Raw genomic sequence first — 13,222 nt, 5'->3', positions numbered from 1 at the left:
ATGGTGGACACACAACATCTCCCCCATGACACAGACACTGACACACACCATCTCCCCCGCACACAGACAGAGACACACACCATCTCCCCCCTGACACAGACAGACAGACAGACACTATTCTCCCCCTGACAGACACAGACACACACTATCCCCCCCAGACACTGACACACACCATCTCCCCCCTGCCGCAGACAGACAAACGGCACACACCATCTTCCCCCCTGACACAGACAGATACTGACAGACTACACACCATCTACCCCGACGCAGACAGACAGAGACACACACCATCTCCCCCTGTCTGTCTGTGTCAGTGGGGGGATGGTGTGTGTCTCTGTGACAGGGGGTGTGTGTCTGTGTCAGGGGGGAGATGGTATTCGTCTCTGTCTCTGTGAGGGAGGAGATGGTGTGTGTCAGTGTCTGTCTGTCTGTCTGTGTCAGGGGGGAGATGGTGTGTGTCTCTGTCTGTCTGTCTGTATCAGGGGGGGATGGTGTGTGTGTCTGTCTGTCTGTGTCAGGGGGAGATGTTGTGTGTCAGTGTCTGTCTGTGTCAAGGGGGAAGTGGTGTGTGTCAGTGTCTGTGTCAGGGGGGAGATGGTGTGTGTCTGTCTGTGTCACAGAGACACACACCATCTCCCCCCTGACACTGACACAGACAGAGACACACACCATCCCCCCCTGACACAGACAGACAGAGACAGACACACCATCTCCCCCCTAACACAGACAGAGACACACACCACATCCTCCCTGACACAGACAGACAGAGCACACCATCTCCCCCCCTGACACAGACAGACCCTGACACAGAGACACACACACCATCTCCCCCCTGACACAGAGACACACACACCATCTCCCCCTGTCTGTCTGTGTGTCAGTGGGGGAGATGGTGTGTGTGTGTGTCTGTCTGTCTGTCTGTGTCAGGGGGGAAATGGTGTGTGTCAGGGGGGATGGTGTGTGTCTCTGTCTGTCTGTGTGTGTGTGTCAGTCTGTCTGTGTCAGGGGGGAGATGGTGTGTGTCAGTGTCTGTGTCAGGGGGGAGATGGTGTGTGTCTGTCTGTGTCAGGGGGGGAGATGGTGTGTGTCTCTGTCTGTGTCAGGGGGGATGGTGTGTGTCTGTCTGTGTCAGGGGGAGATGTTGTGTGTCAGTGTCAGTCTGTCTGTGTCAAGGTGGAAGTGGTGTGTGTCTCTGTCTGTCTGTGTCAGGGGGGAGATGGTGGACACACAACATCTCCCCCATGACACAGACAGAGACACACACCATCTCCCCCCTGACACAGACAGACACTGACACACACCATCTCCCCCGTGACACAGACAGACAGACACTGACACACACCATCTCCCCCGGACACAGAGACACACACCATCTCCCACCGGACACAGACAGACACTGACAGACACACACCATCTCCCCCTGACACAGACAGACAGAGACACACACTATCCTCCCCCTGACAGACACTGACACACACTATCCCCCCCAGACACTGACACACACCATCCTCCCCCCTGACACAGACAGACACTGACAGACTACACACCATCTACCCCGACGCAGACAGACAGAGACACACACCATCTCCCCCCCTGACACAGACACACACACACACCATCTCCCCCCTCAGACAGACACTGACACACACCATCTCCCCCCTGACACAGACAGACAGACACTGACACACACCATCTCCCCCCCGGACACAGACAGACAGACAGAGACACGCACCATCTCCCCCCCTGACACAGACAGACACTGACACACACCATCCCCCCTGACACAGACAGAGCACACCATCCCCCCCTGACACAGACAGACAGACACAGACACACACCATCTCCCCCCTGACACAGAGACACACACACCATCTCCCCCTGTCTGTCTGTGTCAGGGGGGAGATGGTGTGTGTCAGTGTCTGTCTGTGTCAGGGGGGAGATGGTGTGTGTGTGTGTGTCTGTCTGTGTCAGGGGGGGGAGATGGTGTGTGTCTCTGTCTGTCTGTCTGTGTCAGGGGGAGATGATGTGTGTCAGTGTCAGTCAGTGTCAAGGTGGAAGTGGTGTGTGTCTCTGTCTGTGTCACGGGGGAGATGGTAGACACACAACATCTCCCCCCCAACACAGACAGACACTGACACACAACATCTCCCCCCTGACACAGACAGACACTGACACACACCATCTCCCCCCTGACACAGACAGACACTGACACACACCATCTCCCCCCTGACACAGACAGACACTGACACACACCATCTTCCCCCCTGATACAGACAGAGACACACACCACCTCCCCCCGACACAGACAGACAGAGACACACACACCATCTCCCCCCTGACACAGACAGACAGACAGAGCACACCATCTCCCCCCTGACACAGACAGACAGACACACACACCATCTCCCCCCTGACACAGAGACACACACACCATCTCCCCCTGTCTGTGTGTGTCAGGGGGGATGGTGTGTGTGTCTGTCTGTCTGTGTGTCAGGGGGGGAAGATGGTGTGTGTCAGGAGGGATGGTGTGTGTCTCTGTTTGTCTGTGTCAGGGGGGGCGATGGTGTGTGCGTCTCTGTCTGTCTGTGTTAGGGGGGAGATGGTGTGTGTCTGTCTGTGTCAGGGGGGGAGAAGGTGTGTGTCTCTGTCTGTGTCAGGGGGGGAGATGGTGTGTGTCTCTGTCTGTCTGTGTCAAGGTCGAAGTGGTGTGTGTGTCTCTGTCTGTGTCAGGGGGGAGATGGTGGACACACAACATCTCCCCCATGACACAGACAGACAGAGACACACACCATCTCCCCCCTGACACAGACAGACACAGACACACACCATCTCCCACCGGACACAGACAGACACTGACAGACACACACCTTCTCCCCCCCTGACACAGACAGACAGACAGACAGAGACACACACCATCTCCCCCCTGACACAGACAGAGACACACACCGTCTCCCCCCTGATACAGACAGAGACACACACCATCTCCCACCTGACACAGACAGACAGAGACAGACACCATCTCCCCCCTGACACAGACAGACAGACAGAGACACACACCATCTCCCCCTGACACAGACAGAGAGACACACACACCATCTCCCCCCTGACACAGACAGACACTGACCCCCCCCCCCCCCCCCCCCCCGACACAGACAGACAGACACTGACACACACCATCTCCCCCCTGACACAGACAGAGACACACACCATCTCCCCCTGACACAGACATACAGACAGACACACACACATACAGACAGAGACACACACCATCTCCCCTCTGACACAGACAGAGAAACACACATTCCCCCCCCCCCCCCCCCCCTGACACACAGGTTGTGTTGTGCTGTGCTGGCTCCACCCTTCACCTGTCTCCAACTTCCTACCTGCCCGTCCCGTAGAGTGACGCTGAGTGGCAGACCAGAGGAGGCCACGATCGCTCCCTGGGAAGTGTTGCTCTCCGCCACCACGTCTGGGGTCAGCACCACGATATCCAGTACCACATAGTCGTTTATGTTCACCCCCTGGGGACAACAACACATTTAGTTCTCCAGGCCATGTTCATACCCCCTGGGGACAACAATACAACTTTTAGCTCTCTAGGCCATGTTCACACCCCCTGGGAATAAACAATTAAAAAGTACTGAATTACCGTATGTTGGGTTGTTTATGATTTTATGAATGTTTAAATTTATTGTCAGTGTTCAGTCCAGAGTCTACTCATTCCTCGGTCATTAAGTAGTATTCCATATACATTGTCTTTCTGTTAACTGAAATAAAAATTTATTCATCACACTGGAGACCTTATTACAGTTACCTAGGCCTGTCAGCTTATACCAACAGTTAAGTAGTTGGTATTTTTGTTCATCTAAGACCATTTGTGAAGGAGAAGCCTTCCTAATTTCATAATCATCTTATAAAAAATTAATCTTAAGCTTATTGGCTAGCTCACATATTTGAAGGCGCCATACAACACAACTGGTACAACGGCTTGTTCAAATAAGTCTAGTTGAACATCAATAGCTAACATTAACATACATCATTTCTTTAATAAACAAAACATTGCCCTTGCAGCACACTCATATAAATCTTTCTCTGCTGGCTTGAAACTTACAACAGAATTTGATGCCAAGATACCAAACACTGAATGCTATCTCACGACTTTCACCATTATATTTAAATGTTGCAATTTACGGACTTTTTCCTCTAGAAAATATTACAACGGATGGTAGAGTTGTGCACCCTGTATAACTCCACCTCCCCACAGGTGGCAGACAGGTGTGACCCCTGTATACCCCACCTCCCCATGGATGGCTGACAGAGTTGTGACCCCTGTATACCCCACAGATGGCAGACAGGTGTGACCCCTGTATACCCCACCTCCCCATGGATGGCTGACAAAGTTGTGACCCCTGTATACCCCACCTCTCCACATGTTGCAGAGCTGTGACCCCTGTAAACACCTCCCCTCGGGTGGCAGACAGGTGTGACCCCTGTATACCCCACCTCCCCAAGGGTGGCAGACAGGTGTGACCCCTGTATACCCTACCTCTTCACGGGTTGCAGAGCTGTGACCCCTGTATACCCCACCTCCCCACAGATGGCAGACAGAGGTGTGACCCCTGTATACCCCACCTCCCCACAGATGGCAGACAGAGGTGTGACCCCTGTATACCCCACCTCCCCACAGATGGCAGAGGTGTGACCCCTGTATACCCCACCTCCCCACAGGTGGCAGAGGTGTGACCCCTGTATACCCCACCTCCCCACAGATGGAAGACAGAGGTGTGACCCCTGTATACCCCACCTCCCCACAGATGGCAGACAGAGCTGTGACCCCTGTATACCCCACCTCCCCACAGATGGCAGACAGAGGTGTGACCCCTGTATACCCCACCTCCCCACAGATGGCAGACAGACAGACCTACTCACCGACAGGTCCACAGGGCTGACCGGGATGAAGACAGTGATGGCAGTCTGGTCACTGCCCAACAGCTGACTCACGTTGTCTGGAACCAGGGGAGCTAACACCTCCTGCAGGCAGGACAAGTTAGGTCAAGATACGTCATGTCATGACATTTTAGATCATGTCAGTACAAGTCTCATCAGGTCAAGTCAGGTCAGGACAAATCAGGCCATTATGTCAATTCAAATCGAGCACACTTTATTATCTCACATTGTGAGATATTACACTGTAGCCTCATGAAAATTATAGCAACCATATGAAATCAAAACAAATCAAAAATGCAAATATATATGATGAAACTATTTAGCACCAAAAAACTGGAATATAACAATCAAAAGTATGTTATATCACATTATAAATTATACATCTACAAATTTTGTTTGATTACACACACACTCTTCAGCCCCATCCATTCTAACACATGCACTATTAAACCAACACAGACCAACAGACATCAGTACTGCTGCAGAATCATGTATCGCACTGCTGTTTTAAATCTGTCTTCAGGTACAAATGACAGCACCATCAGAGAACCTTCATTATCGACCATACCCCACAAAATGAATAATAAGGGATACACTTTCCATTTTAAAGTCCAGTGCAGTTGGTCTCCTCCTTTGATGTATTTTGATTAATGTCGTTATTTATATCTGCACTGTTGTGAGTTAATACTTGTTGATATGCATACACATATTCTCCCTCCTATGACATTACATTACACATTATCCATTACACACCACAATCTCTTTAAACTTTATTTTCTTACAATATACTTTTCCTCTAATACATACAATTAACACTTTCTTACACTAATATTCACATGCATTCCCTTTGTTTCATCCACCACAACTACTATTTCAGTCTAATAACACTAATAGTGAATAGATGTTAAACTGAAGATCACACACACGCAACCGAAACACCTTTTCATTACAATAATACCCCTATCTCCACTCTTTTTCAGAATCACCATATGCAGGTATTTAAATCAACATATTCGTACTCACTCACACTCACACACACACACACACACACACAATAATGGCGATAGTTCTGCTGCTGCCGCCATCACTTTACGATTACCACCAAAAAAAAAATTATACATCGAGCAAGAACAACATCATCATCAATGAAATAGTAGCAGTAGTAGTATTTATATAGCTCTGAATGTTGTGCAGACAAATCAATCAAACCACTTACACACGAGTCATTCACACACATGCACAGATAGCTGTAACACCCACACACAGAAACCCACCAGGTGGAAGGCAGATGCAGCAGACATCTGAGCCACAGCGTCCAGCACCGTGGTGACACACAGCGTGCCGTTGCCCACGTGCCCGTCCAGACAGCGACACGTGACCGGGGTCTCATGACGCGCTGTGACAGGGGGCGGCGTGTAGCGGCACTCGGCGAAAGGGGAACAACCCCCGTGGTGCCGCTCCCCCTCCTCACACCCATCCACGTTGGCCGTGCACGTGACGCCCGAGCCGTGAAACCCTGTCCTGCATGTGCACTGCACTGTCTGGCTCTCCGCCTGGCATCATCATCATCATCATCATCATCATCCCCATCATCATCATCATCCCCATTATAATCATCATCACCATCATCATCATCATCATCATCATCATCACCATCATCAAAAGGATAGAATAAACTCCCTAAATACATTGATAATAATAACAGATAGTACATATGTGGCACAACCCCCCCGACTATAACAGTAATGATAATGATAGTAATAATAATAACAGATAATATGATAATGATATTGATAATAACATAAATAGATAGTAGCTATGTGGTGCAAACTCCCCATATAATGGTCTCTGAGTGCCTCACTTGAAACAATACATATATAAAACAGAGTATGATAACATATCTCTGCATATAAAAAAAAGAAGAAAACACCACATTTACATGTATTGGCTTGTGTGTTGTGTTTTGGGAGGGGGGGGGGTATGCAGAATAGAAAAATTCCTTACAACGAGTTATAAGTGAAGTAAAGTTGTCAGCGTTTATGTACATTCTCTGATATAGCTTCCACGGTGTAATACGTTTGTGGAATCAGATTTTGTGATATTGATGATCTGATACAGAATTTGAATCCCTGTTTTCTTGAGAAATATAAACGTCATTGTTAGGGAAAAAGTAGTGACAATAATAATGATCATAATATCTTAGTTGTCCACTCCAAAGCTAGGAATGGTGGGGTAAGAACATCAACAACAAACAAAAACCACCATCATTATAATCCATCTGATAATCTTCATGTTAAGTCATCAAGTTTAAAACCGGTGGTGGTGGGGGTGAGAATAACACGTCTGCACACACAACAACAACACACAAACCGACCTGAAGCGTGCAAGTGGCGTTGGCATGACAACCACCGTTGTAAGTGTCACAGGGTGAAGTGCACTTGTACCCGTCCCCTACATAACCAGGGCGACAGCGGCAGTGCACGTGCACCCCATCATCAGCCGGGGCCGGGATGTCAGTGCACTGGGCATTGGCGCTGCAGTTTCCATTGTTGTACTGACAACTCTGTTTACCTGGAGTGCCAAAAAGAAAAAAAATATCAGCGGAGATTGCACATGCGTGTCAAATCATGCAAACTTTTTTTCGTTTTTTTTTTTTTTTTTTTTTTTTTTTTTCAGGTTCACCAGAAGATTTCGAGGAAGCGACTGGATTTGTTCCTGCATAAATTTATTGACGTGTGTGCCAGCTGAATCAGAAGCACAAGCAGCACTGACTAGAAGTTGTGTACCCTGAACTGTGGAGAGTTACTATTCTTTAATGTTGATTACACACGACACTGTCATGCAGGAGAGAATGCTGAACGTAATCAATGAAAAAGTTATGATCAAACCTAGTTTGTGTGCTAGACTAGGAGTTGAACGCCCCGATGACCGTTAAAAGATGACGGGACCTTTCTCCTACGACCTTCAAAATCCGATAACGGAATGAAGGAGACAGAGGAGGAGGGTTATGAATGTGGGAAAGAAAGGGGTAGTGGGGGTGGTGGTGGTGGAGGCAAACATCAATAAACAACGTCGGACTGGTACCATTCAGCGAGAGGTCAGAGGACAACTGTTGTAACAGGGCAGAAGAGGTCAATGGAAAAAGATAATTGAATCTCTCTCCCTGGTTAGGGCATGGGAGGGTGGGAGTGGGGTGGGGGCGGGGAGGAGAGAGAGAGAGAGAGAGAGAGAGAGAGTGTGTGTGTGTGTGTGTGTGTGTGTGTGAAATCACAATATTCATATTTCTGAATTAAAAACAACAACGAAAACACATTAAAACAGTCATTAACTCACAAACCAAATTACTAATCAATAAAAAAAAAATTTTAAAGTAAGAAGAAAAAATACACAACAGTTTTCTATATCTTATTTTCAATGTTAACAAATGTTTCCCACCTTCAAGCCCAATAAAACGAATTGACAGAGACAGAAAGACAGTCACAGAGGGAGGGGGTTTGGGGGGTGGGGGGGGACTAATATAAAATCTTATTTTCGTATGCTTCTTACCAATCACCTTTCACAGATTTATTGGAGAGAAGGAAGAAGAATCATCATCATTATCATAATTAGGCACATCTATCCCACTTCTCCTGCACAATACCGGGGGCTCGTTCAGAATAAACAATCTTCAGCCTTAAATGAATGCACAACAATCACATTTCGTTGTGATCTATCCCCGCCAAGCGACTCTCGCAATTTCTCGAAAGTCCTCAAGGGAAATAACCCAACACCCACCTTCTGGAAACTCAGCAGAGGAAAGTTCCTCTTCTCAAATTTTCTGCTCCTGACTTTTCTCTTTTCTTTCCTTCGTCTCTCCCTTCCTCATTCTCTGCCTGGCTGGTCCATTCACATATCATATCTTAAGTTTTCTACAAAGCCTTCAGTAGTTTTTATTTATTTGTGTGTTTTTTGTTTTGTTTTTTTAATCATCTGCAGCAGATAATTGAACACTCAGTCAAGTTCCATTTAGCGTTATTTTCTAATCCTCTTGTGAACATTTGACGGAATGGTCAATGTGAGAGACATGTCTTACACTGGGTAGTGTGCATGGTTGTGACTGCACTTGTACCTGGTTTTATTTTACATGTGTTTCTTGTCTGGGTTTTTTATTTTATTATTCCTTCCTTTCTTCCCCAGGTTCATCAGAACTGACGTTCAGTTTTACAGTTTCTTGTCTGTTTTTTTTTTTCTCTTCTTCTTCTTCCTTTCTTTCTTCCCCAGGTTCATCAGAACTGACGTTTAGTTTTACAGTTTCTTGTCTGTTTTTTTTTTTCTCTTCTTCTTCTTCCTTCCTTTCTTCCCCAGGTTCATCAGAACTGACGTTCAGTTTTTACAGTCCTGGTAATCATGGCTCTGTGTGGCTGGGCTGGCTTTCAGCAGAAAACAGATGAAGGTAAAGGCACCACTAACTGATGTTGCACATATGCCTGATAATAATAATAATAATAATAATAATGGATACTTATATAGCACACTATCCAGAAATCTGCTCTAGGTGCTTTACAAAAACGCTTTTGTTAACTTAAAACATTACATCTATGTTACATACACACACCAAAATGTGACCACACACACACACACACACACACACACACACACACACACGCATGCACACACGCATGCACGCACGCACACTGCATACATACATTTTAACATACATGTGTATCTAACAGCTACCCTAACACATACGCACACATAGGCAGGCACAAACTTACATAAACACACAACACACATTCATATACATGCATGTAGTTATGTACACATACATAATTTTTTTTTTTTATGTATACACACATAGTCAAGCACAGCTAATGCAAAGGAAGTGGACCTGCCAGAATTGAACTTATTGCTGAGGGAAAAGGTGAGTTTTGAGATGAGATTTAAAAGATGCGAGGGAATCAGAATGACGGAGGTTATGTATGAATATTATCATTATTACTATTATTATTTTCATTATCATTATTATGATAATGATTGTCATTGTTGTTATTATCTTTATTTTCGTTGTTGGTAGTAGTAGTAGTAGTAGTACTAGTAGTAGTTGTATCAATATCGTTGTTGTTGTTAGTAGCAGTAGCAGTATTATCATCAATACTATCATTGTCATTACCATTATCATTGTTTTGTTATCATCATAAGTAGTAGTAGTAGTAGTAGTAGTAGTAGTAGTAGTAGTAGTAGTAGTAGTAGTAGTAGTAGTATCATCAACATTATTATTGTTATTATCATATAGTAGTAGTAGTAGTATCATCAACATTATTATTATTGTCATTATCATATAGTAGTAGTAGTAGTAGTAGTAGTAGTATCATCAACATTATTATTATTATCATTATCATATAGTAGTAGTAGTATCATCAACATTATTATTATTGTCATTATCATATAGTAGTAGTAGTAGTAGTAGTAGTAGTAGTAGTAGTAGTAGTAGTAGTATCATCAACATTATTATTATTGTCATTATCATATAGTAGTAGCAGTAGTAGTAGTAGTATCATCAACATTATTATTATTATCATTATCATATAGTAGTAGTAGTATCATCAACATCAACATTATTAATATAATTATCATTATGATTATGGTGATGAGGAGGACGTGATGACTGACTGATGTTGCAGGCAGGCCCAGCCATGTTGCCGTCCTCGCAGTGCTGACAGACAGGGCCAGAGAACAGCCGGTCACACAGACAGATGCCCTGCCCCTCCTGTCCGTCATCACACAGGCCCCGCCCCCCACACGGCTCCTCGGGGCCACCCGGACACTCTGCACACATCATCATCATCACCACCATCATCATCACCATCATCATCATCACCACCATCATCATCATCATCATCATCATTATCATCACCACCACCACCATCATCATCACCACAATCATCATCACCATCACCATCATCATTATTATCACCGCCATCATCACCACTATCATCATCATCTTTATCATCATCATCTCCATCAACATCATTATTATTATCGCCACCGCCACTATCATCATCATCTTTATCATCATCATCACCATCAACATCATTATTATTATCACCACCACCACCATCACCATCACCACCACCACCACCATCATCAACACCACCATCACCGTCATCAACACCATCATCACCATCACCAACACCACCACCACCATCATCACCACCATTACCATCATCACCACCACCACCACCATCACCATCATCACCACCATCATCAACACCACCATCACCGTCATCAACACCATCATCACCATCACGACCACCATCACCATGACCACCATCGTCACCATCATGACCATCATCACCATCATCACCACCATCATCACCATCATCACCATAACCATCACCACCACCATCACCATCATGACCATCACGACCACCACAACCATCACCATCATCATCATCACCACCACCACCACCACCATCACCATCATGACCATCACCACCACCACCACCCAGCCATTATCACCGTCACCATTCCCCCCACAGGGTTCCCCACCTGGGAACTCAGAACACACATCACAATAATATTCACTGTGCATCATTCCCCACCTGGAAACTCAGAACACACATCACAATAATATACACTGTGCATCATTGCCCACCTGGGAACTCAGAACACACATCACAATAATATACACTGTGCATCATTCCCCACCTGGGAACTCAGAACACACATCACAATAATATACACTGTGCATCATTGCCCACCTGGGAACTCAGAACACACACCACAATAATATACACTGTGCATCATTTCCCACCTGGGAACTCAGAACACACACCACAATAATATACACTGTGCATCATTCCCCACCTGGGAACTCAGAACACACATCACAATAATATACACTGTGCATCATTCCCCACCTGGGAACTCAGAACACACACCACAATAATATACACTGTGCATCATTCCCCACCTGGGAACTCAGAACACACACCACAATAATATACACTGTGCATCATTGCCCACCTGGGAACTCAGAACACACACCACAATAATATACACTGTGCATCATTCCCCACCTGGGAACTCAGAACACACACCACAATAATATACACTGTGCATCATTCCCCACCTGGGAACTCAGAACACACACCACAATAATATACACTGTGCATCATTGCCCACCTGGGAACTCAGAACACACACCACAATAATATACACTGTGCATCATTCCCCACCTGGGAACTCAGAACACACACCACAATAATATACACTGTGCATCATTCCCCACCTGGGAACTCAGAACACACACCACAATAATATACACTGTGCATCATTCCCCACCTGGGAACTCAGAACACACATCACAATAATATACACTGTGCATCATTGCCCACCTGGGAACTCAGAACACACATCACAATAATATACACTGTGCATTATTGCCCACCTGGGAACTCAGAACACACATCACAATAATATACACCGTGCATCATTGCCAGTGTCATCATCATCGTTACATTATCATTCCACTGATAGACAGATAAAAAAACAACAGAATATAAACAGACAAAGAAAGCAGGACACAAGCAGAGGCCAAACACACAACATTCCCTGCAGTGCTGTGGAGCAGTCTGCCCATCCCCTGTGGGACACGTCAGCCATTGGCGTGCTGACACTCAGAAAGGACTGAACTGATACAACCTTCACCTGTATCTTCAATGCCCAAGTCATCGCAAACAACCTCTACCTCCTCTTCTTCCTCTTCCTTCCTCCTCTTCTTCCTCTTCCTCTCTACTACAACTAATTCTTCCACCACCACTGTTACTGCTAATGCTGCTACTTCTGCTGATGTTGCTACTACTACTACCTTAACTACTACCAATACCGTAGTACATGTGTTCTGATAGGAAATGCTCCAGTTCAGTTTGGAAACGTCAGTAAACCTGTGGTAGTGTTCCTCTTGTCATGTTCCGTGGAGAGGATCTTGTCTTACTAATTTTTTTTCTTTTTACGAGCGATGAAGGTGAATACCAGGGGAAGGGAGGGAGCCTATCACACACGATGTGTGCAAAAGGTATGCTCAAATGAATAGGTTAACTCACTCAGTACGGCCAGTCCTCTCTTCTCCTCTACACAGACCCCTCAGATGTCCAGTGGGTGTCTGAATGACCCAACCTTTAGCTTCCGTCGTCAGAATTGTGGTATTCTTTGTCAACATTCACCTCTTCAGTATAAGAGCCTTCCGCTTGCAATATTTTGATGATGGTAATTGGGGTGAAACGCTGTTAACGTC

General features: G+C 45.9%; 1 protein-coding gene across 2 annotated transcripts in view; it reads right to left on the bottom strand.

The window, feature by feature from the left end:
* The window catches only part of LOC143299921 (stabilin-2-like), a 283,357-nt gene that overhangs the window by 6,731 nt on the left and 263,404 nt on the right, over positions 1–13,222 (bottom strand). For both annotated transcript variants that reach the window (XM_076613459.1, XM_076613458.1), the window contains exons 35-39: positions 10,597–10,752; positions 7,322–7,518; positions 6,222–6,500; positions 4,930–5,031; positions 3,384–3,521 (exon numbers count right to left, since the gene is read on the bottom strand). In XM_076613459.1, the coding sequence (XP_076469574.1) occupies positions 3,384–3,521; positions 4,930–5,031; positions 6,222–6,500; positions 7,322–7,518; positions 10,597–10,752 (872 nt within the window). The remainder of the gene's footprint in view (positions 1–3,383; positions 3,522–4,929; positions 5,032–6,221; positions 6,501–7,321; positions 7,519–10,596; positions 10,753–13,222) is intronic.

The sequence above is a fragment of the Babylonia areolata genome, chromosome 25, assembly GCF_041734735.1.
Source record: "Babylonia areolata isolate BAREFJ2019XMU chromosome 25, ASM4173473v1, whole genome shotgun sequence".
In the NCBI taxonomy this organism is placed as follows: Eukaryota; Metazoa; Mollusca; class Gastropoda; order Neogastropoda; family Buccinidae; genus Babylonia; species Babylonia areolata.
Note: the sequence above shows the minus strand (reverse complement) of the source record. Positions and strands in the feature narration are given on the sequence as shown.